This window comes from Cucurbita pepo, chromosome 3, assembly GCF_057944985.1.
Source record: "Cucurbita pepo subsp. pepo isolate OVF chromosome 3, ASM5794498v1, whole genome shotgun sequence".
Lineage (NCBI taxonomy): Eukaryota > Viridiplantae > Streptophyta > Magnoliopsida > Cucurbitales > Cucurbitaceae > Cucurbita > Cucurbita pepo.
In genome coordinates, this window is record NC_141800.1 from 818,744 (window position 1) to 842,896 (window position 24,153).

General features: G+C 36.7%; 7 protein-coding genes and 1 non-coding gene across 9 annotated transcripts; 4 read left to right on the top strand and 4 right to left on the bottom strand.

The window, feature by feature from the left end:
• Window positions 1-184: 184 nt before the first annotated feature.
• LOC111789832 (POLAR LOCALIZATION DURING ASYMMETRIC DIVISION AND protein) lies at window positions 185-3,240 on the top strand. The gene is made up of 4 exons (XM_023670535.2): window positions 185-886; window positions 1,992-2,425; window positions 2,584-2,839; window positions 2,936-3,240. Exons 1-4 carry the CDS (start codon window positions 223-225, stop codon window positions 3,100-3,102), a joined length of 1,521 nt encoding a protein of 506 aa, XP_023526303.2. The 5' UTR covers window positions 185-222; the 3' UTR covers window positions 3,103-3,240.
• A 1,232-nt stretch (window positions 3,241-4,472) lies between these two features.
• LOC111790135 (protamine P1 family protein) lies at window positions 4,473-5,953 on the top strand. The gene has a single exon (XM_023670966.2). The coding sequence runs from the start codon at window positions 4,473-4,475 to the stop codon at window positions 5,505-5,507; it is 1,035 nt and encodes a 344-aa protein (XP_023526734.2). The 3' UTR covers window positions 5,508-5,953.
• A 1,730-nt stretch (window positions 5,954-7,683) lies between these two features.
• LOC111789836 (DNA-binding protein S1FA) lies at window positions 7,684-9,081 on the bottom strand. The gene is made up of 2 exons (XM_023670540.2): window positions 8,867-9,081; window positions 7,684-8,095 (listed from the first exon to the last, which is right to left on the bottom strand). The coding sequence occupies exons 1-2, from the start codon at window positions 8,885-8,887 to the stop codon at window positions 7,880-7,882; spliced, it is 237 nt and encodes a 78-aa protein (XP_023526308.1). The 5' UTR covers window positions 8,888-9,081; the 3' UTR covers window positions 7,684-7,879.
• A 691-nt stretch (window positions 9,082-9,772) lies between these two features.
• Window positions 9,773-12,628, bottom strand: LOC111791408 (L-type lectin-domain containing receptor kinase VIII.1). The gene has a single exon (XM_087121908.1). The coding sequence runs from the start codon at window positions 12,195-12,197 to the stop codon at window positions 10,029-10,031; it is 2,169 nt and encodes a 722-aa protein (XP_086978034.1). The 5' UTR covers window positions 12,198-12,628; the 3' UTR covers window positions 9,773-10,028.
• A 1,230-nt stretch (window positions 12,629-13,858) lies between these two features.
• LOC111790132 (peroxidase 21) lies at window positions 13,859-15,416 on the bottom strand. The gene is made up of 5 exons (XM_023670960.2): window positions 15,284-15,416; window positions 15,045-15,193; window positions 14,774-14,962; window positions 14,524-14,689; window positions 13,859-14,437 (listed from the first exon to the last, which is right to left on the bottom strand). Exons 1-5 carry the CDS (start codon window positions 15,384-15,386, stop codon window positions 14,037-14,039), a joined length of 1,008 nt encoding a protein of 335 aa, XP_023526728.2. The 5' UTR covers window positions 15,387-15,416; the 3' UTR covers window positions 13,859-14,036.
• Window positions 15,417-18,243: 2,827 nt separating this feature from the next.
• LOC111786779 (uncharacterized) lies at window positions 18,244-19,227 on the bottom strand. Its single transcript, XM_023667006.2, has 3 exons — window positions 18,922-19,227; window positions 18,719-18,806; window positions 18,244-18,641 (listed from the first exon to the last, which is right to left on the bottom strand). The coding sequence occupies exons 1-3, from the start codon at window positions 19,111-19,113 to the stop codon at window positions 18,277-18,279; spliced, it is 645 nt and encodes a 214-aa protein (XP_023522774.2). The 5' UTR covers window positions 19,114-19,227; the 3' UTR covers window positions 18,244-18,276.
• Window positions 19,228-19,642: 415 nt separating this feature from the next.
• Window positions 19,643-19,714, top strand: TRNAP-AGG (transfer RNA proline (anticodon AGG)). The gene has a single exon. It is a non-coding gene; the product is annotated as a tRNA-Pro (tRNA).
• A 273-nt stretch (window positions 19,715-19,987) lies between these two features.
• LOC111789790 (syntaxin-71) lies at window positions 19,988-23,251 on the top strand. Of its 2 annotated transcripts, XM_023670481.2 has the most exons (9): window positions 19,999-20,365; window positions 20,582-20,707; window positions 20,957-21,116; window positions 21,238-21,323; window positions 21,425-21,493; window positions 21,577-21,621; window positions 21,724-21,786; window positions 21,958-22,034; window positions 23,052-23,251. In XM_023670481.2, exons 1-9 carry the CDS (start codon window positions 20,210-20,212, stop codon window positions 23,065-23,067), a joined length of 798 nt encoding a protein of 265 aa, XP_023526249.2. In that variant the 5' UTR covers window positions 19,999-20,209; the 3' UTR covers window positions 23,068-23,251. The 2 variants fall into 2 exon arrangements, with proteins under 2 accessions (XP_086977960.1, XP_023526249.2); XM_087121834.1 differs by lacking the exon at window positions 23,052-23,251 and having other exon boundaries at window positions 19,988-20,365; window positions 21,958-22,038.
• Window positions 23,252-24,153: the final 902 nt, after the last annotated feature.

Below are 24,153 nucleotides of genomic sequence, written 5' to 3' on the forward strand. Positions count from 1 at the left end.
CAGGGTTCAAATTCGTCACTCAATTCAGGCCCAAGTAATGTGGGCCGTAGGAGTTAGGCCAGCCCATTATCCCAGGGTTCAAATTCGTCACACTCAATTCAGGCCCAAGTAATGTGGGCCGTAGGAGTTAGCCCAGCCCATAACCCGGGTTCTAAATTTTGAAAAAGGTCGATCTGTAGTTTCCTATCGTAGAGACGACAATTTAAAGCGGGAAGCATGTGAATGTGTCTACTGAAAACTTCTTCCAAATCAGTACGATCAAAGTGTCACGGTGGTAATCACCATCGCACGGCGGATATCCACCGCACCAACAACTCATTTCATCGATACCATCTTCTCCTTCTCTCTTCAAGATTGTTGTTCTGCTTTTTCTTTTCGATTTCCATGTGGCAGGTTCTTCTGGCCGCGGCGGTGGCAGGATCCACTGGACTGGTCGCGAAGCACGTTTTCGGCGCCGGTGTAAACCCTAATGAGACTTTAATTGCAGAAGAATTGAAGAAATGTGATGAGAGTTGCGTAGATCGGGAGGAATCTGATGGCATTGTGAAGTTCGAGGGTTCGATCGACACGGAGTTTGGGTCCCCTATGGTCTCGAATGGACTGAATGAGTCTGAACGTGAGGGGATTTTCAGGTTTTCTAGTTCGGATTCTCGTGGAGCGACGAGCTCTCGACTTGGATCGAAGAATTTGAGGAAGAAAACTAGGAGTCGGTGCCGTGGAGCGGCAAAACAAGGTAGGGGTAAAAATGTCGAAGTGGAAAATTGTGCTGCTAGAGAAATGGCGACGGAGCCAAAAAAGAGTTCGGGAAGGTTTTCTGTACTTTTGAAAAAGAGGAGAATTACTAAGAACTTAGGTGCCTCCAAGAGTGAGTCCTGCTCTTCCAAAGGTAAGATTATGCGATCATTTGAATATAAATCCTTTTATTTCTGTTTGGTTTCTCGGAAAGAACAGTGCCGACAGAACCATTCCAAGTTTCAACTGCTAATGATCCTTACGGTGATCCTTCTTTTGTTTCAATACGATACTAGAATACGGAATGTGCAGCTTTCTGGACTGCACATCCTGATTATATTACGTTCAAAATGACAGAAATCGTGGACTGATTACTGAGTTATATATGGTTAAATAAGTGGGTTATCTTCGTTTTGAGCGATCTTTATTGTTGTAGATATGTAGAAATATTATTTCAGTTAGTTTCTTGGATTGCACATCCTGAGTATGCTCGTTTCTGATCTTCAATTTAACTTGGTTTAAAAAGAACTTTTTGTTTGTTGTTTGTAGAGCTAATTCGGTGAAAACAATGAGGCATGTCCTTTTGTTGCATTCTTTATACGTTGGAGTTCTAGTTGCATGGTTTGGGTTGGGGAGTCAACAGTTCATTAGATTTGATAAAAGTTATGCAACCTTCGTTCTTGCAAAGTATTCTTTTTGGTTTTTTCTTCTTTTCTTTCATAATTAGGGCGTGGGGCCCCACTGTTTTGTTGATGATCCGTTTCTTCAATCTCTGAATGCTTAACCCACCCCACTATTTATCAGGAGGCTTAGCCCACCCACGCAGCTCCAAAAGGCCAAGAATCAAAAGTTAATTAAATTTTCAGTTTGGGCTTGAACCTAGGACTCAGAACATTCAAATCCTAAGCCCTCTTGAGTATATAATTAAGAAAGGAACTTGCAGGCTTTGTTTTTTTGTTTTTTTTGGGGTCTAAAAACTCCAACCTTTTGTGTTCATTTAGCATTTAACTTCAATTTCTTGTAGAAAAGTCTTGCATCACTGTGCCTAATTTGGTATTTAAATTTGAAATAGCTACCAAATCTTATGCATGGTAAACATGAACTGTGTTCATTCACCACCAAACATTTGCATATATAGCTAGCGGTGTTTGCTGTTTCTAGTTTGTTAGTTTAACAAGATTTCCTCCTTAATTCTTGTTGCTTCTATGAATCAGTCATCTTAAGCTACTATTCATGTGTGGCTTTTATGTTCTTTTCAGATGGCTCTCTATTTCATTGGGGAATTGGTGTTGGAATCATGTACATGATGTCGGTAGGAAAAACAGAAATAAATAGGCTGAATGTAACTGTGGACGAGACTGCAAAAGTTGTTCGAGAATTAAAATCAGAACTTTACAGGAGAAAATATTCACGTCATGTGCAGGCAGGCAAAGCTAGAGAAAACTTGCAGCCAGTTCATCCTGAAATTGACAGGTCTAGCGCAGAGTTGAGGCGTCTTAACGAGGTGAGAAATTACACACTGTCTATGTTCGATGATGGGGAATGTGGAAGCAGTGTTCTTACTGAAGAACCAGATCCAGAGATGAATGAAATGGATGAATTGGAAGCAGAACTCGCAACTGAATTTGAAAAACTGCCATGGTGTTCATCTGAAGACACTTGCCAAGCCGGAGCTTTAAAGGAACTGGAGAAGGTGATAATCTTTAAGCCTTGAATGGGGCATACCCTTTCAGTTCTACTCCATTAATTTTTCAATCAAATCTTGATGATGTGATAGTAGGACGAGTTTCGACTAAAGCAAAATATCCAATCTATATCTTATGCTAACTTGATTGAATTGGGATTTTCCAGACCAAGGTTTCAGCTATTGAATTACATGTTCCAGAGAACCCAAGATCTGATGCTTATCCATCGCACGGTGTAGTACCAGCGGAATTGGATCAGAAACTGTGCCATGTGCTTATTGAACAGCAGGAGAATCAAATTGTGGAGTTGGAATCCGAACTCCATGTCGCCCAATCCAAGCTAAATGAGAAAGAAGCTGAACTCCAAGCCTTGAAGGACTGTGTCAAACGCCTCACTGAATTCTCTCTAACAACAGTTTCTGGCAAGTTCTTGTATTATAGTATTGATTGCAATAATTGCTCACCTCGACTGCTTTGCAAATTGAATAATCTCTCTAACACGTAGTGTTGAATCCCAGATGATGAAGCTGAAGCTCACACTGAGAAGAAGCAGAGCTGCAGCTCATGGGAGCAATCTAACCAGATGGGCTGTGAGCCAATGAGATCAGTAGTAGTTGGGATGAAAAGACCCGTTGAATCTGAAACCTGGGATTGCAATGTATATGATGATAGGATTATAGAATAGTTGCAATAAATAGTTAGAAAGCTGCCAGATCTTAACTTACATCAAATTGTAGATCTCCCACAAAACTGCATGTGATAGTTGAATATATTATGTAATATTATACTTAGCACATGATAATTGGAGCTGAACTTCTCTGAATGATTCCCTGATGATTTTGTTAGCCCCATCAGAGTGGAAGGCAGCAATATTAGTTGACCTTTTGTCTTCTTGTCTGCAGGATGAAATTACTTGTTACTCCAAACATCCACCCATTCTCAAAGATGATGCTGGTGTTTGGAATTCCTTGAAAACAAATGATGACGCTGGTTTCTCTCTCTCTCTCTTTCTCTCTCTCTCTCTCTCTCTATATATATATACACACACGTATGTATGTATGTATGTATATGAATTTGCCATATTGGTATGTCGCTTTGTCGAGGTTGAAGGTGGTGGAGACGGTGACATGCTGTGCTGGACTTTGTTTCGCACGTGTAACCTTCTTACTCTATGCAAGGAAGAACTTCATCTTCATGTACAAAAGGTACGTTGTTTTTGTGTTAAAAGATGTCTATTGTCGGCATTATTAATTATTCTAGAAAATTTGTTTTTATATTATTGATATTGTCCTCTGGTTATTTATATTTTTGTATAGCTTAATTTTATTATTTTATTTAGATTAAGCTATAAATTTAGTCGGTAAACTTTAAGCCTTATGTCTATTTGATTTCTAAACTTGATTTTGTAAGTATTGTCATATGCTTTCACCGAATTATAAAACTAACATGTTGGTTTGAGCTCAAGACTTACATCGACCGATTAATAATGCACGCTCGAGATTATAAGATATATAGGGCAGTGTAACCACCACTATTTTAACCTCTTATTTTGGTGTTAAATCACAAGTCAAAGTCAAAACTCCATTTAGTGTGAAAAGAGGGAAACATAAAAACAAATGATCCACACATCGAATTTTCAAAGACTAAATAAAACGGCTACCTCTGCATATATAAAATAAATAAATAAATAAATAAATAAACATTTAATAGCTTCGCAAATATTAATAAATAAATGAACCCTCTTCTCCAAATTACCGAAATACCCCCATACAAACAAAAACTTCCAGTGTTGTAGTGTACAAAAATCTCTGCGGTCGTTTCACCGTCCGTGCACTCACACATATAAATATTCCCACACAAAACAAATATTTCCCCGCAGAAAAAAAAAAAGGAAAAAGAAAAAGAAAAACGAAACCTTCTAGCTCTACCAGTGAAGAACTCGGCCGGGAACTGCCCATCTTCACGGCGGCGATTTGAGATAGACGAACCGAAATTAAGAGCTCTGTGGGAGTATCTTTTTCGCACAGTGTTCCAAGAAGAAGAGGGGTTTTGAAAATGAAGCCATCGGCGAAGCCGATTTCGAGCCCAGGCAGGACGGAGAAATTTCCGCCGCCATTGATGAGGTTTTTGAGGAGCAATGTGGGAAGTAAAAGCAGAGGAAGGTCGCGTGCGAGTCCGATGATGTTCATGAGAAAGAAAAATAACGCCACCGCCATTGAAACCCAAGAGCCTTCGTCCCCTAAAGTCACTTGCATCGGCCAGGTCCGAGTTCGCCGCTCCTCCACGCGCCGTAGCAGACGTTCTGGTGCGCCTACGCGCCGCCGTTGCCGCTGGATCCGAGCTGCTCTGTTATGCCCCTGTTTTCGAAAAAAAATCAAGCCCAATTCTTCTCAAATATTTCAGAGATGGGTCTCATTTTTCCAAGTTGGGTTCCGCCGAAAATCGAGAAGTAGAAAAAAATCGCCGCCGCATGAAACCCCCGTCCACGGCGGATTTGAAATTCCGAACTCAGAGACACAAGTTGTCGCCCCCATCGACGACGACGAAGGAGAAGAAACAGTCGAAGCGTTCATTTCTTCTCATTCTTCGCCGCCCAAAAATGCATTGTTACTAACAAGATGCAGATCTGCTCCATATCGATCGACATCATTAGCGAGTAGATTTTGGGGCTCTCCTCTGAGAACCGAGAAAAATCACGAAGAAGAGGAAGAAGAAGAAGAAGAAGAAGAACAGAGCACAAAGCCCAACAATGGCGGCAAAACGGTCGAGATTGAGAAACCCACATCCCAAAGAGCCTCAGTTTCTGATCAAGATCCGAGTGGAGGCTTAGAATTCGAGGAGGACAAGAAATTTATGAAGAACATCGACGATGATTCTACCACAGAAAGAATCATCAAATCGGGCAATATCGAACGAGAAAAAACAGGGGAAGAAGAAGAAGAAGGACTGGGAAGCTCGTCTCGGCCCTTGATTTTGACACGTTGCAAATCTGCGCCGTCGAGAACGGCGGAGAAGATGAACCCAGAACTGGGATTCTGGAAAAAGAGAAGGTTGGGGATTACTGATTCAAGCTCACCAAACAATTCATGATATATAAACCAAAAAAAAACCACTTCAAAATCTCAATCTCCTTACTGTTTCATTGTTTTTACTTCAATATTGATAGTTTTTTTTTTTTTTTTTTTTTTTTTTGTATAAATTCCTCATATCTGAAGCTGTGAGAACAATCTCCATAGCTTCAATCCCAGCTTGGAGTTTCGCTAATTTTCTTGACCCATCAAAATCTAGAGCTTCTGTATTTAATGCCTCTCTCTGTAGATGCATTGGCATGGCACCATTAATATACACTTTTTCAGACAGAGAATAACTTTTGGGTTTCTTTTTTTCTTTTTGGATTGGAAATTGAATTAAATGTTTTTTGCTTTTGGTTATTTCACAACTTCTTGTAAGTTGTAACTTCTAGGAGTTATGGAAGGGAGAGCTTTAAATAAAGCATCTTTGGATACTCTGACTGAATTTATTATTTATTTATTTTTTTTTTAAATATTGAAATGGACAATTTTGTGTAATTGGCAGAAGACCCATCCTCCCCCATTCTTCACATGTCCTGTCTCCTTCCACATTCTTCATCCCTCAAGAACTCACAATTTTGTTCAAAACTTTACTTACTAACAATGGTTTTGCTTCATTTTTGTTCAATTATGTGACTTTATCTCTCATTATGTGCAATTTTATATCATTTTCTATATTGAAAATTCATATCGACACGTTAGTAAGTATCAATATGTGATGAAGTAGACAAACCTTTAAATTCAGCTAAAGGGCAATTGCCACCCTCATAAATCTATTTTTCATGTCTAGCAACGACTAATAAGCTGTCAATTCGAGTATAACTGAGTGAATAAAGACATCAATTACCATGTTAAAGATGATGGTTTCATTTCTCACCCCTGTAATTGTTGAGCTAGAAACTAATAAGAAGTCATTCTATTTGAGCATAGCTTAGTGGATAAAACGCTAATTATCATCCTATCTAAGAGATATGACTCGATCTTGCAATGGTGGACGTCAAGAAACCAAAGTCATTTAAGACATTGATAATTTAAAGAGGTACCGTGGGTTTAGCAGGAGGAATACAAAAAACAAAATGGGCTACTGCTTTTGCCCATATGAAAAGATATACTGAGTTGCCTGCGAGAGTGTAGTATAGCAATGCAAGCAAGTGAGCTAAATGACAACAAAACAAAACAGGAAAAGTCTAAAAGCTGAGTGTTTTGTATCAGCATTTTGCCTGTTCGGACACAGAAGGCGCAATTATGTTGATTGAGACTTGAAAACAATGAATCCCACAAAAACGCAGAAAGGGGACAACATCACTTACTTACTTCACTGAAAGGTAAAGCTTTTCCAGGCTTCAATGTTCTCCAGTGTTCCACCAAATTCAAATAGCAATGGCCCCCCGCCCCCCACAAGAACACGTCTTTTCCCTGGTTGACTACATGTTTCTTGTCACAAATTTGTGAGTGTATTCCTGTTGAAAAGAGTGACCTTGCAATTTCCTTAACAGAGTTGCACACATCCACTCAACCAAGCAATGCAATCTCTCTCCTCTCTAGAGTATACAATCTAGCCAACCCCACCCTTTCAAAAAAGCCAACGGCTCATAGATATTGTCATCTTTGAGTTTTTCCTTTCGAGCTTCCTCTCAAAGTTTTTAAGACCCGTCTGCTAGGGAGAGTTTTTCATACCCTTATAAAGAATGTTTCGTTCAACCGATGTGGGATCTCACAATCCACCCCCTTCAGGGCCCAGCGTCCTCGCTGGCACTCGTTTTGTTCTCCAATTGATGTGGGACCCCCCAATCCACCCCCTTTGGGGCCCAAGGTCCTTGCAGGCACACCGCCTCGTGTCCACCCCTTTTAGGGTTTAATCTCATCGCTAGCACATCGCCTGGTACCTAGCTCTGATACTATTTGTAACAACCGAAAACCACCACTAGCAGATATTGTTCTCTTTGGACTTTCCCTCAAGGTTTTTAGAACGTGTTTACTAGGGGGAGAGGTTTCCACGTACTAATAAAGAATGCTTCGTTATCCTCCCCCAACTAATGTGGGATCTCACATTTGCAGTCCAAGAAAAAAAAAGAAAAGGATTCCAGCAGTACAAAGCATTGAGCTAAGGCTGTTCAAAAATGGAGAAACAAAAATATTTCTGGTGTGTGCCAAAAAGAGAAGATGAGCATGAGTAGTGAAGAGTCAACGGCACGTAGAGAAAAGAGCCCATGTAATAAGAGTTAAGAAACTCATAATCAAGTTCAATTTCTGAAGAGTTTAAGACAGCAGATATAGGAAATACCTGTAGCAACTTTCAAGATAGTCTATGTAGGAAAATTTTGAGAATCAAAACGTTCTACAGAGAAGGAAACCTCGGGGAGCTAAATTTTCTCTCTTTTCTGTTGTTTTTTACTCTCCAGGTGCAGACACTCCTTGCTTCAGTCTGTCCCTCTTCATCTTCTTTTTAGATACTGGCTTTTTCTTCTTGGGAGGGAGATTCTTCTGTGCATACAAGTAAAGTGCATAGTTCCCTACGAGGAAAATCAGCAGCAACCCACCAACAAGAAGAAGAACTATTAGCGCTGGATTCAATCCTTTTGCTTCAACGTCATTGATCACATTGCCCTGTTCACTTGCAGAACAACAATTAATAACCCATCACAATGAGCCACAAACAATTTTGGTGAACACAGCACACCATATCATATTTCCCTGTTCATATTATGAACGGATCCAATGAAGGAATTACTGATTAGGCGCTTTCAGAAATGGAGAACTCATAATTCACCTATAATAGGCAGTTTCGTTCATAGTTATATCTTAATTTAACACTAAGCATAAACCAAAATGGCTTCTCTTCACCATATTTCTCAAACCTAGCACGCTTTCGATCTTAAATTAGTTATCTACAAAAGTAATAACAATTTCAAGTATCATCCGAACTTTAATGATGAATGCAGACATTGCAAAGCAGTTTAATCACAATTTTCCAACCCAATCGCTCGACATTTCCCATTTTGAAACGACAATTCGCCTTTAGGGTTCGTCTTTCCCTAGATTTTTTCCCCCAGAAATAAATTTCATCCATAAAACCAAGATTTACAGATCCTACAATGCGAGCGCCAAACAACCAGAAACTCAAATTTCATCCAAAACAATTACAGCCAACAAAACAACGTTCCGATTCAAACCAGCACCGCCCAACCAGATGAAATCAAGGTTTCAGAAAAGAAGAAAAAGACGAGCCTCGACTCATACTGATCGATCCAAACAACCAATTCGAAGAAAAAGGAATTCGAACACGGAATCAGAAATGGAATTTAAAAAAAGCACAGATCTCGTGAAATTGAACGCTAAAAGCAAGAAACAAAGGGGGATTCCCTTCGTCGATCGTACCTTGCCATTGGCTGAAGCCATGTCTACAACTCAGAGCCGGACAGATCGGCCGGCAGGAAGATCCTGAATAAAGCCAATTATATAGATCGGATCAGCGGTGAAGCGTTGACGGAAAAACAAATTGTCGGCGAGCTCTAAGAAAAACGGGAAGATTCATATAAATCGGCGATTTGGTCCACCCGGGTCCTGTGCTTTCTATGGGCCGCTCTTTTCATTGCAATGGGCTCGTGACTCGTGTACGCTCGTAGGTTTTTAATTATTTTTGTAAATATTCATATTTTAAAATTACTTTTCTAATTCTTATTTTAGCTTCTGGATTATAGTCAGCTGCTATTATTAAAATTTTCAATCATTCGTTTCATTTTTTCATTTTTTAAGTTGACCATTTTAATTATAATATTTATTAATTTATTAATAATTTAATATATATAACTATAGATAAATGTACCTTAAAATATATAATAACGGTAATGATAAAAATAGTTTAAGATTTTGAGATTTTATCATATTTTCAATTTAAAATAATAATGCATGTATTACACGTGGCAAATCAAATTACTATTTTACTTATTACTTTTGTTTAGAAATTGTTTCGTGTGATGATAAATTCAAATATATGGTTCGCTTTAGACCGTTGTCGATAGCCTCATTACCAAATAAGATATTTTTTTATATCTAATTCTTATATATATATATATATATATATATATATATATATATATATATCATTAATTACCTTGATTAATTTTTGTTTGAAAAATAAAACACCGCCGTTAAAACTAATTAAAATTTGAGTAAAAAGATTTATTGAGAAGGACTAATAATAACTATTATTAAATGAGTAAAAATAAGGGGAAAAAAGTCTGTATCCATTAAAATTTGATTCACCAAACCTAATAATAATCCTAATAAATAAACTAAAAACCTAATTATTATTATTATTTTCATTTGAAAGCAACATCCACCCACAACTCTAAAAGCGGAAAAGAAAAGAAAAGAAAAGAAAGAAAAAAAAAAAAAAAAGGTGGGCCCCACCATCTCACTTGGATGCTGATGCGTGGTTATTGTGTCGTACATTAATTAAAAAAATATTGGATAAGATTGAAAAATATAATAATTTAATTCTGTGAAAATATATGTACCGTATTGAGTGGAAAATGATTCAAACAATTGATGGACTTCCCGCCGTCCGATCCTCCAGTGAGATCGAATCCTCGCCCTTGAAGCTGTGGTCAGACGAGGAAGTGGAAATGGCGATCATATCGTTCAGATCGGACACGCTATCTTGTAAAGTGAGAAGCAAATGAGCGGTACTGAAGCTTGTCGATGGCTTAGACCGAGGGACGATCGGAATCTCAGAATCGCCGATTAACATTTGCACTACGCCTCTCATTGTGGGTCGGGTCATCGGATCAGGGTGAGAACAAGCCAACCCAACTAACAAAACTTTCCTCATCTCTGATTCCTCAAACTCCCCGCCGAGTCTCCCATCAGCCGCCGCCAACAGCCGTCCTTCCCGGTGTAAACTCCAAACCCAGTCGACTAAATTACTGTTGACGCCAAATTTTCCGGCGCCGCTCTCTTTCTCGATCGGCCGTCTGCCACTGGCGACTTCGAGAACAACCGCGCCGAAGCTGAACACGTCGGTTTTTTCGGTCGCCCGTCCGGTGAGGAGATATTCCGGCGCTAAGTATCCCATTGTGCCAGCGGCGACTGTGGCGTCCGGCGATTTATCGTGCTCCACTTGTCGGGCCAACCCGAAATCGCCCAAACGGGCATTGAATCCTTCGTCTAACATTATATTACTGGTTTTAACGTCTCTGTGAATGACCTGATTTTCACATTCTTGATGCAAATAGGCTAAAGCAGAGGAGACGCCGAGAAGGATTTTTTTCCGGTGAGGCCACGGCAGCGGCGTACTGGCCTCGAACAGAGCTTTATCTAAACTCCCATTTGGCATTAAATCGTAAACGAGTAAAATTTCGCCTTTCTCGTGACACCATCCTTGAAGACGGACCAAATTCCGGTGGCGGAGAGTTCCGATGATAGAAAGTTCAGAGAGGAATTCATTTTTCCCCTGTGTACTATGGCTACACCGTTTCACCGCCACAATGTCGCCGGTCTCCGGCAGAATCCCTTTATAAACAGTCCCAAAAGCGCCATGGCCAATGATTCTGTTCGAGCTGAAGCCTTTGGTGGCGATTTTGAGCTCCTTGTAAGTGAATTCCTTAGGCGTTTTGATGATTTCTGAAGCGAGGGAGTCCGATTTTTTAACCCGCTTAATCTTTTTGGAGTATACCCAAATCAACCCGCCGGCGAATAATGCTAGAACAAACGCCCCCGCCGTCACAACTCCAACCACCGCGCCGGCACCTTGCTTGCATAGTCCATTGTGGCAGGATGGAGAGTTGGTATTCTTTTGGGTGTTGGAATCTGAACCCGACGGAGGTTGTGACGGCGGCGTTGACCGGACGACATTCGCCGTTGGGTTCATCAGCGTCGTCGTTGGCGGCGGCGGAACCGACCCGGGTGGGGAATTCGAGTCAAACGACGACGTAAAGCTCCACCAGTCCACACTGTGAACTTCCGTACTCCCCTGTGTGGAACCGGAAAATCCGACGTACATAAAATCGTTCAAATACGGGTCGAGATCGAGATTGAACGACATCAGGGGTTCTGTCGGTTTCAAATTCGAATACGAAACGAAGATTTTGAAGATCCGAGCCGACCCGTCGTATTCGATCCACGAATTTACCGTATCCCCACTTTTGAGATCGATTCCAATTCCGTCCAGATCTTTAACCTGCAACGAAACCATGTCGTTCAGATCCAATCCGACATGGTTCCCATTAATGTCCTTAAATTCGACATCCATCAACGTGTCGAATTCCACCGCCACGAATCCCAATCCCCTATCGTCGGCCAGCCCCAAAAACCCACCGGCGCCGCCGAGCGTGTCATCGTCGGGCGAGATTAGAAACGCCAAACCGCCACCGATCGACGACGGGTTGAGATTAGTGATGGAGAAAGAAAAAAATGTGGAGAAACTGGCGAGATAACTAATCCCCGGCTGCCGGAATCTGATGGGTTTGGCGTAGAGGACTCTCCCGGCGCCTGAATTTGGGACGGCGAGGTCTCGTGTAAGTCTGACGCTCCCATTGTTCAAGTGGGCATCGCCGATAAGCTTTAAACTGCTGAGGGCGACGGTTCCGAAGTCAAATTCGGCGGCGGAGACGGCGGTGGTAGAGAAATCGAAAAAGGCAGTACTGGAAAAGGAAAAAAGAAGTATTGTGAAGGAAATTACAGAGGAAATGGGAGAGAAATTCAACATTATTGAGATTAAGCTCTGTTCTTCAGACCCATCTCTGGTTTTTCCTTATCGGCCAGAGTGTAATTGAAGAAGACGATGAACAAATCACGGGCTAGAGAGAGAGAGAGAGAGAGAGAGAGAGAATAATGGAATTTCTTGGGCTTAAAAAACAGACTAAACCTCAGAATACAAACAACGAATACTAAGAGAATCCAAAGAGAGAGTGAAGAAGACAAGTGGATTGCCGTTGCGACACGTGTCCATCCACAACGGTCCATTTTCGATGATAAAGCAAGCTTTGTTTTCCCTTTTTTCTTCTTTTCACGTCTTTTCTCGCACGTGCCTCCAACGGCGAGTGATTCCACGCTTTTATCTTCCATCCCACGTGGCCGCCTTTTATTCGGTGGCATCGTTGCGTTCTCCATGTCATCTTCTGATTTGGCAAAACCGCTACAAATTTAGTAACTTATTATAAACAAAAGTGCAATTTTTTCCCTTAAAAAATTTAATATAAATTTTTAAGTTCATGAATTTATTAAATCAAAACTTTAAAATGGTTAGCTAAGCTTAAATGATGTATTTTATGGAATGTAATAAAAAATATATATAAATTTTATAGTATTTTGTGCATTTTGTGATTAAAATATTACCTCAAATTTTCTCGAAAGCAGCCATAATTGCACATCTCAAAACACAAAAGTTTCGGGCTCCACACGATGATTTGAAAGTCATGACAAAGTTCTCTTTATTAAAAGAAAAATTATTAAACTAAATGCATTCGTTTAATAAATATTTTAACTTTGTTGAACAATATTAAATAAATTAATAAGAATAAGAATTTAAACGTTTAATCTAAAATAAATAAATATTTTAGTATAGAAAGTATTAATTATATTTTTTAATTATTTAAAAGATAATTATCCTATTGGTTGTAGAGTTGTTAGGAGTATATTTATTTGGTTAATTTAGAAGTACATTTATTTGGTTAATTTGGTCCTAATTGGAAATAAAATAAAAAATTCAAAATTTTAATCAATTAAATTTGAGAAAAGAGGAAAAGAAAAGGGAAAGGGACAAAAAAGTCAAACCTAAACGATCTGCTCGATTTGTTTTTTTCTTTCAAATTTCTACTTATAGGTGACTAATGACTAGGCGAATGGACTAGTGAAACGCTGCCGTTTTATTGCCACGTCATACATAACTATTTTTAGCTCGTGACCACGTGGGCCACCGTTCGATTTATTTCACTCTTTTTCACATGTAGGGTCCCGATTTGTTTGGTTTGCGGTTGGATTTGATGATGAGCGTATCATGGTTGTTGGTGGTGCTGACCGTAGAGGATCAGGAGGAAATCTCGAGAAGTATGGTGCTGACGAGGATTTTCAAATCGATGCGGGCCCCACGGGTAGTAAACAACGCACGGGACCTCTAATTATGTGAATCTTGACTAAGTTTGATCGGACGGTCCAGGTTGGTTCATTTTTTTTCCACTTTTTAATGGTGGAGTGCTTTTGAAGGCCTTTTGAAAGCCCATTATTTTTAACGTAAGAATCGCTGTTTTATCTTTTAAGCATTAACAAATACGAATTATTCGATTTTTTTTTTTAATTCCAAAGCTTTCTTTTCTTTAAGAAAAAGAAAATTATTAATTAATTTCCACCTCATGTACCAAAGTCAAACAGTTGGTCAATGTTAAATTTTTAGATTAGTCCACAACTTTTTACTATTTATCTATTTACCCCTTATTTCATAACAATTTCATTCCTTTAGCGAGATAGTTTTTAAACATTTCCTTTTGCTGGAACGGGAAAAGTTTACATCAGAATACACTTTTTTTACCTCAATTAGGTTAAATTGAGATTAATTAACAAAGCGACAATCTTTCCTAATCTCTCCTTCATCTCCGGTGAGGGGATTGTTTTCCGACAGCAAACGAATTCCCCTTGAGAATTGGGCATGGAAATATTGATTATCAGCTGCAAATTTCTTGACGTAGGTAAGCGTAAGAGGATTAGAAGCCAATTCTTGGTCCACTATGAGCAACCCTTTATGGTTCAGTATATTACTGTAGTACATATTATCCAGAATCATTGGCGTCTCCCGATCATTTCTCGAATACAATACTGCTTTCGGGTCTGGATTTGGTGTCGGGCATCGACCTTTCAAGTATTTTGCGTATTCGGGATCGAGGGTTGGATCCACACTTGGATATAGCCTCTCCACTAAGTTCACACAGTGAACTCGGCCGACCGAGTGAGCTCCTGAATTACGTAATTTCAAAGTTAATAAACTAAACTTATAACTCATCGGAAAAAAAAAGTCGTATAGTTCGAGGACATTAACGAACCTAAAAGAGCGACGGCTGCTTCGGTATCAATGCCGATGGAGCTAAAGAGGGAGAGAACATTTACAAGAGATTCATTGTGCCTGGGAACAAACGCTTCAACAAGATGGGAATAGCTCACTTTGCTATCTCTTCTCCCCGTTTTCAACTCAATTTCAGGCCCTTTTAACTGTACATCAAATTCAAACCATTTCAAATAATTAATCATATATTAATATTTCTCACGAGATTTTATAAACCGTTCATAACATACCATGACTATGCCATATTGAGCCGATAGCGCAACAATGTCAGCACAAGATACAGTGAGAGGGCATTCTTGTTCAACAGCAGCTTTGATCTTATTTACGTATTTGAAATTTCTCATCCCAAAACTTCGCTCTGAATCCTTCTCTGATTCCACTCCCGTCACCGTTTCCAACAGCATAGATGCATCACAAGACTACGACATTACATCAAATTATTAATTTTAAAAAATATATAAATTAAACGGGTTCAATTAAAATATTGAGTTAATTAATTACCTTAACAATGCAATCATGGAAGAGATTTCTAAGCCACGAAACGGCAGTGTTTCCATGTTCATAGTAGAGATCGGCAACTTGCTGTTTTATAATTTCTTCAGCTTTTGGGCAACTTTTAGCATAATAATTAATTTGCAGTTCGCCCCTTCCTATTTTCAAATTTACAAAATTGGATCATATTAAATTAAATAACATTATCATTTTTCGTAAAAAAAATACAAAAATAAAAAAAATTGAACCTGAATAAAACAGCTGCAGAAGGAGGAGAAGAAGAAGGCTCAAATGGTTCTTGGCCGCCATTGTTGAGCTCTTGAAGCTTCCTGGTTTATGATGAGCAACCATTTTTATGGTCCTTTTTATAGTGGTAGAAGAAGGAGCATAGGCTTTTATTTTATTATTTATTTATTTATTTTTGTGTTTGTGCATTTATATTGGGTCACGGCCGACGCGATAAATATTATTTTTGTAATTATCGTGATAATTATAAATTTTATTCCACTTGATTTTTGATAATTGTTTTTGTCAACTTTATTATTATATTTTTATGTAGGGGAATCTCAGATGGTTAATTAAATTAATTAATTAATTAATTAAAGAATTAAAAATTGTTTTATTTCAACGACTTTGATGGTTACTCCACCATTAATGAGAATGTTAAAGTCATTTGTAGTGGAAAATTAATGTGCTAGGTAAATTTTCAAATAATTAACATATATTCGTTAAAATAAAATTTAAATCTTAATTTTATTATATTAAAATATAATATTTAAAAAATATATTATAATAATTAATTATGGAATATGTCTTGGACATTCATATTTTATTTTAGGATTTGATTATATATTTTATCTTATTTTCAAGATTTAGTTAGTGGGTAACTTTTATCCTATTCAAAAGACTACTGACATTAATAAACATTCCACTTTCCAACCTCTATTTCTTATTCTTAACAAAATTATTTATAATTCAAAAGTGTGTGGAATGGAAGTCCCCTTCCCATTTAAGCCACTTTCTTTGACCACACGCCACCATTTGATATCACGCCAGCACCCAGTGGTGGGCCCTACTTAAAAAAAAATTCGTAATACAAAAATTAAATAAAATTAAAAGGTTATTATTATACCTAAAATTTAATTTTAAATGTGGTTTAATATATATATATATATATATATATATATATATATTAAATAAAAGTATATATTGTGGTTGTGGATTATCGCTAAATCATTATTCAACTCGAATAATTAAAAATTTTAATATAAATTTAAAAATAAATAAACAGGGTATACTAATTATGTATGCCTACCCAAGTCAATGGAAACTTGACAGAGTTTCAATAAATAATATTAAAAAGTTCGGTTGGCACATGCGTTTCAAAGTTTATATTTATTTATTTTTATTTGATTATTCTTTTGATTATTTTTATAATGTAAGATAATAAATATTTTGATTGGAAATATATTTATAAAAAAGTGTTTTAAGTTAATATATATATATATATATATATCAAAAGGCTCTTATTATGTGCCACGTGTTCCAATTCTAAGTTTGCATTTATAATGTCAAATTATTTAAATTTTGTAAAGAGTCAAATTATTATTATTTTTTTTTTTGTATTTTTAATGCATAAATAATTGGAAATAGGGATGGGATCGCGGGCAGTATGAGTTGGAAGCTATCCAACTTGGTCATTTTTGGGGGTTTCTTTTTTCTTATTTAATTATTGATGAAAAATTCAACATTTCCCCAATATAAAATTGTTTCAAATAAATTTAGAGATTTTAAATCGCATTTTTTTTATTGGATATAGTACAGAATCGCTGGATCGTAATTTGACTGCAAACTTCTCTAATAATTTATGAATTTATATTTTATATAAATTAATTTTTAAAATTTTAGTCACATATTTGGAGTTATATGTTTTAATTTCAGATTTTTGTTTGTTTTTTGTTTACGTTAAAGACATTGAAAAATTACACTCTATCCATATATTTAAGTCTTCAGACTTAATTTAGGACTAAATTAATAAAATTATTATTTTTTTAAAATTTTAATAATAAAAATTTTAAAAAACTATTAATTCTCGATGAAACTATGAATATTTTGTTTTAAATATTTATAATTTTGAAGATTTCATTAATATTCTTTCATTTAAAAAAATAAAAAATAAAAACACTTTTAAAATTATTTAAAAAATTCAGTAACATTTGTGCTTAAAAACAAATTAAAAAACCTTTACCATTAACCTATGGACGGAGCATTAATACCACGTTTTAAAAATAACCATAAACTTTTAAATTAACATCAATATCCATAAGCTTTAAAAAAAAAAAAAAAATTTGGAAATATTTTATGAAGTTTATATATACAATTTTCGTCCGACATAAAAAAATTAAAATTTTAATAAATTTTAAAAGGTCAATACTATTTTTTTTTTAATTTTAATTTTTTAAGAATATTTTTAAAACTATTTAAAAAGAAAAAAAAATCAAAGGGTATCAAAGGAGCTTTGGGTATTTTTATTAATTTATTTATTTTTACATCAAATTTGACTTTTGCTTGATTTTCTCCCTCTCTTTTAATTTCTTATAAGCCTTATCTTTTGCTTCTCACTAAAAAAATGTATCCATATATTCGCTGATGGATAATATAAATAAATAAATAAATAAAATATATATATATATATCATGAGTGATTTTTTTGTTTTTTGTTTAAATGGAAACGTAATCTTGAAGATAAATCAATCCCATATATTTTAAAGAATTAAAAGTATTTATTTATTAAAGTAGCTTTCAAAAAATATTAAATAAATAAAATGTTCGACACCATATGCGGCCCATTATTTCCAACGCCTGGGCTTTCCAAGCAGTCAGGCCCATTTTAAGGGAGGCAACCATCAGGCCCATTCTAAGCGATGCAAGCCACGAGGCCCAAAATCTAATTAAAAAAAATGCATTATTGGACTAATTTTTCCAACAAAAAAATAATAAGTGTCAGTAGACATAAATATAATTTTTTTAGAAAAAAAAAAAAAAAAACTGTATGGGTTTTGATTATTATAAAACACGACAGTTCTTTATTTATATATGTTCTTTTCGACCTATGCATCTTAAAAATTGATGGTTCGATTTCGTTGAACTTTTATATATATATATATATATATATAATTAACCAAATAACAAAATTGTTTAAAAATAAATAAATAAAAATTAAAATAAGTGTAAAAATTTTCTTATTGAATTTCAATTGCAACAGTTCTAGCCCAAGATCTTAGGTGTTTCTTCATGTCAGTGGTTGAAGAAACTCTTGGCATCATTAGGTTTAAAAGAGGGGAATTTGGTCGGTTTATTGTCCATGCCTCTGAAAGATATGGTCTTGCTATATCTCTTTTCTTATTGTCGTCGTTGTCGTCGTCTTCGAGATTTTGTCTGTCCATTCGAGTTTTAAACCTTTGCAAACCAGGTACCAACTTCACCATTTGAGGGCTCAAATCTTCTCTCGTGAATTCAAACCCTAAATCCATAAACCCTTTAACTTCCTCCAGCTCCAACTCCCCCAAGCTTTTACAACTCATAGATTTGTTCAATTTTTTCCTCACTGCACACAACAATTCTCCACATTTTATTAATTGGGTTTCAAAGTTTATGTATGATAGTAATAATAATTCAACTCACTTGTAAATTCAGGATCACTGACACTTTCTTCCATTGACTCTCTCTTTCCATCTTGTTTGTATCTGTCTCCATTGATACTATCATCTTCCTATACAAAACAAACATCAAAATCACTTTTAGTAGAGCGCACGAGATCGTAAGTTCAAAATCGTTGTCGTTCTTATTCGTTATGATATCCTATCGAGCACAGGGAGAAGGGTTACCTGGGAGAGGAGGGAGGTGTCGTCGTCGAGGGAGATGCGGTCGGAGGAAAGGGAAGAAGGGAAGTTTGAGAAAGGAAAAGTTGGGTGGAGATGGGAAGGGAAAGGATGTGAAGAGGAAAGAATGATGTGGTGGTGCCAAAGGCGATCCATGGCTGAAACAAGACATGAAGTGGTTGTGTTGTTGATAGCCATGGAAGAGCAAAGAGTGGAAGGGAAACAAAGATTGGGATATAAAAGAAGCCATGGAAGTGAACACAGAGTTGTGGTGGAAATGAAAGAAGAAGGAATGAGTTCTCAACCCCAATAAAAAATTAAAGGAATATTGGAGGATGTGGCCATAAGTGAATATCAATCCACATCCTTTCTCTTTTTTTCTTTTTCTTTTCTATAATCAAATTACTCTTTTACCCCTGTACTTTACGTATTAAGCGCCATTTTTTTTAAAAAAATTATTCTCTATCTATATTCGACTTGAGTTGAATTCATTAAGATAGTGATAGTAATGACTCGATATTACAATATCTTTAAATTTTTTATTTTATACGTTACGAATTTGAGATGAGTTACTTTTATTATTATTATTTTTTTTATTTTATAGTTAAAATTTCTTTAAAAATTATTTTTTTAAGAGATATATTGAAGGAAAATCATAAAAAAAAATTATTTAATTTGTTTTCTTTATTTAATTTTTATATAATTATATAGTTTAATACCAACAAATGGGCATTTGGTCTAGTGGTATGATTCTCGCTTAGGGTGCGAGAGGTCCCGAGTTCAATTCTCGGAATGCCCCAAAGCCAACTTTTTCTTTCCATTTTGGGCCTTGATGGTAACTTCCGGCCTGAAAAATGAAATGGGCCACTTTGCTGTGGGCTTCACAATTTTGGGCTTTCCTTCTGGACCTAAAATTCGAGGATAAAAGGGAATTGTTATTTGTTTTTATATGAAATTTTAGATTTATTGTTTAATCGGGTGTTAATTAATGGGGTGGTTTTTCATAGCAAATTCCACGATTTTGTTGATTTTTAAAATTAGACATAAAAATGGAAGCTTAAAATTTGTGAGTTTTATTTGTTTGTTTGTTTTGTGACAAATTAGTCGTAATTTATCATAAATTTAAAGCTTTTAAACTGAAAGTTTGCCTCGGTGAGTAGAACAATCAGCGGGAGTTTTGTTCAATCAGCGGCGGTACTGGCACTGGCGCACAACTTTTGTAGATATTCGGAACCGCGTTCACAGTTGTAGCTCACCGGAAACCCTATCGAAGCACGGAGGTGAAGAATCGAAGATGAGCGTGATCGACCTTTTGACCAGAGTAGACGCGATCTGCCAGAAGTACGACAAATATGATGTAGAGAAGCAGAGAGATCTCAATGTCTCTGGTGACGATGCATTCGCTCGACTCTATGCCACCGTCGAAGCCGACATTGAAGCCGCTCTCCAGGTTTGACACTGATCCCTCAGTCAATTTCTCAGTTCCTACTCGTTCTGTTGCTGGATAGGGAAATGAAGGTTATCATATTGGTAGCTTGTTGCTTTTCTGATCTAGATTTAATTCAGTGGTTGAATCGTCATTTTTAGTGATTCGTAGATGATTTTGCATTTTACTTTGTCGGTGCGGAGGATTGGATTCTATTTTAGGAGCTATTTTTTTGTGTAGAAAGCGGAGGATGCTTCCAGAGAGAAGAATAGGGCATCGGTTGTGGCGTTGAATGCGGAGATTCGTCATACCAAGGCTCGATTACTAGAGGAGGTCCCCAAGTTGCAGAGATTAGCTGTAAAGAGGGTTTGTATTCACTGTCTTCACTGATTTTGTTTAAAATTTCACTTTCATTGCTCAAATTCCAGCTTAAACCTAGATGTTTCATATGAATTGATGAGAGGATTGTGATGAATGGATTAGTTTCCTAAATTCATTCTGCATTTAGGATGGTTTTGGAATTTTTATACTCTTGTTGAAGTTGAGCGACTGGATTTGAATTGTGTTTGCTTCTTCCTATATGTTGCATGGGATGGTCACATAATCTATTTACAGGTTAAAGGACTATCAACTGAAGATCTTACCACTAGAAATGATTTGGTGCTTGCATTGCCGGATAGGATTCAAGCTATACCAGATGGAACTACTTCTTCCTCAAAGAAGAATGGGGGTTGGAACTCCTCAACTTCACGTGCTGAAATCAAATTTGACTCGGGTGATGCTTTAAATTTAGCTGAATTTCGATCAACCATTGTTGCGAAAATTTCTTTTTACTTTTAGTTGCGAGTACCTTGCATTAATCGTATTTTTGACCTGCACATTTGAATTGATAAAAGATGGGCGATTTGATAATGAGTACTTCCAACACACTGAGGAGTCGAGTCAATTCAGACAAGAGTATGAAATGCGGAAAATGAAGCAGGTAAACTATATGTATAGTGTAGTCTCTTTATTCAAGAACGGAGGCTGCATGCTTACTGATCAATGGCTGTGGTTTAAACCCCTTGTTTTGCGCACATGCAGGATCAAGGATTAGACATGATATCAGAGGGGTTGGATACTCTGAAGAACATGGCGCATGATATGAATGAGGTTATTTATCTTCTATGCCCCGGATTTTTTTTTTTTCATTATCAGTATATTAGTTGATAGTGACTGTCGCATGTTATTTGCAGGAAATAGACAGGCAAGTTCCTTTGATGGACGAGATTGACACTAAGGTATTTGCATCTTTATTTATTCATACATAAATGTATATGTACTTGCAGTCTCGATGTTCATGTTTATAATCATCACCAAATTTACCTTTTGAATCATGTCAGGTGGACAAGGCTGCATCTGACCTTAAGAACACCAACGTTAGATTAAGGGACACAGTTAACCAGGTTTTGCTTTGTTCTTCTAATCTTCATTATTTAACCTTTGTTGTCGGTTCCTGAAGTGTATATCCCTGTGCACATATGTGCTTATCCTTGTGCATGCACAATACCTTGATTTATATGTATATTTGTAGGACGTTTGTAAGTGTATCTAATGTGGGTTTTATTTTGCTACAGCTAAGGTCCAGCAGAAATTTCTGCATTGATATCATTTTGTTGTGTATAATCTTGGGTATTGCTGCCTATCTATACAAGTAAGTTTTTACCTTCTACCTCCTTGCCCCCTAAAAAAGAATGATAATTATAATCTTGTGCAATGTCTTACTATTTCCTTCGCTGAATCTCACATATGCTATTTTATGGGGTGTTTGGCTAGAGAGGAAAAATAGAATTTTAGAGAGATGGAGAACTTGTGTGATGAGGTTTGGTTGACGGCGAAGTTCATTACCTCCTAGTGAGCTTCGGTCGCTTGGCCTTTTCGTAACTATGACCTTAGTTTGGTCGCTTGGCCTTTTCGTAACTTTGACCTTGGTTTGATTTTGTTGGATTGCAGTCTTTTTTTGTTGGGCTAATTTTTTTGTTTGCCCTTGTACATTCTTTCATTTTTCTCCAAGAAAGCTTGGTCTCTTACAAAAATAAAAAAAATAAAAAATAAAAAATAAAAAAGAAGAAAAATGAGGAAAGAAAGAAAGAAAGAAAAAGATTCATGTTGTGAAGGAAAAAAAGTAGTTGTAATATTTCTCTACTCTCCTTCTTTCTCCCTCCCTCCTCTTTCTTTCTTTCATTAGTAAACTGATGTTCGGCGTGGATTAAGTTACTTATTAAAATTATTCGAGGAAAATGCCTTTGGAAAGAATAAAGAAGCCTGGATCTCTGTAGGTATTGGTTAGTTGTAATTTGATATGCTTGGCTTCTTGTCCAATGTGCAATCAATTGGGATCCTCTTTTGGGTTGTGATGGTGAATGAGAATCAAAATACTCTCCTGGGGAACGGTCTTAAGATAAGTACCCTTGTCTTTGGAGGTGTCCGCTAGGTCGCAAGGAATAACCCCTTATACACTGGTTATAAAAGATAAGGAGGACCCTGTCAGAACAAAGGATGGAGGTGTCATGGTTCATCTAGCCAGAACCATTTCCTTTATTTAGAGAGATTTTATCATGTAATTATATCTCAAAACCGTTGATATGTTAGCAGAAGTTGTTTTGTTTCTTTTTTGGTTGACCATGGAAAAAGCATTTTGAAGTTCTAATAGAGTCTGCTTCCTCTGCAGTGTGTTGAAGAAGTGAGCTAAGAGAGGGAAAATTCTTCATCTTCTTGTAGAATATTTGTGTGAAGCTTGCTAAGATGAGTATCTATATTGAGTACATTATCCGATCGTGTTTGTGTTGTTTACAATTATTTGTATGTCATATTCTTTTACACAACTCACACTGTATTATCAAATCTTGGTTATGTTGCTTGATTCTTGAATGTTCACTTGTGCAACCCTCTCTTTGCTTTCGACTTCAAATCGAACACTGATCTCCATGATTAATACCTTAGCTCCTATATAGGACTCGACGGATAAATTTGATACAATACTTGGTCTTCCCATCTGATGAATATCGTTACTATTTGAGGTCTTGGAGTGCATAGTTGGTCTTCCCATCCTTCCCTGGTGTGGATATTACATGTATCTCAAAATTTTGATCTTGACCATGTTAGGAACCACGACTCTCCATAATAGTATGATATTGTCCACTTTGAGCATAGTTCTCGTAGCTTTGCTTTTGGTTTCTCCAAAAGGCCTCATACCAATAGAGATGTATTCTTTACTTGTAAACTTATGATCATCCTCTTATTAGCTAACGTGGGATTTCCTCCCAACAATCCTTAATAGATCATACTTTGTGATTGACCGAAGACGAGCACAGTTGGAATTGATTGACATGATTGTCCTTTGCTCCTCTCTAAGGCTAGCGATGATAGTCCTTGAGTCTCTGCCCGCTAGCCTGGGTGAAGATGGAGATAAAGGAATAAGGATTGAGACTCCTTGTTTTAACAGAACTATATAGGGGTTAGCTTTGTAAATTAGATGTGTGTAGATCACCTAATACATAACTTTACAAAACTTTTCAAAGGCAAGATAGGCCCACTGATTTTTATTTGTTTTTAAGCCTACATTTAGGGTTCAATCTCCCACCTTTTCCCCCCACCACTTGTATAACAAGGTGGTTGGAGGTCTAAATGAGGGAGAGGGAGAAGAGTTCATTTCTTTTTATACATTGGATCTGCTGACAATCTCTAAAGGAAAGAACTAACTATAATGACATTTCTTTTTTCTCTTTGAAAACTACCATAATGAGAAGCTGGTATACTAGAATAGAGACATA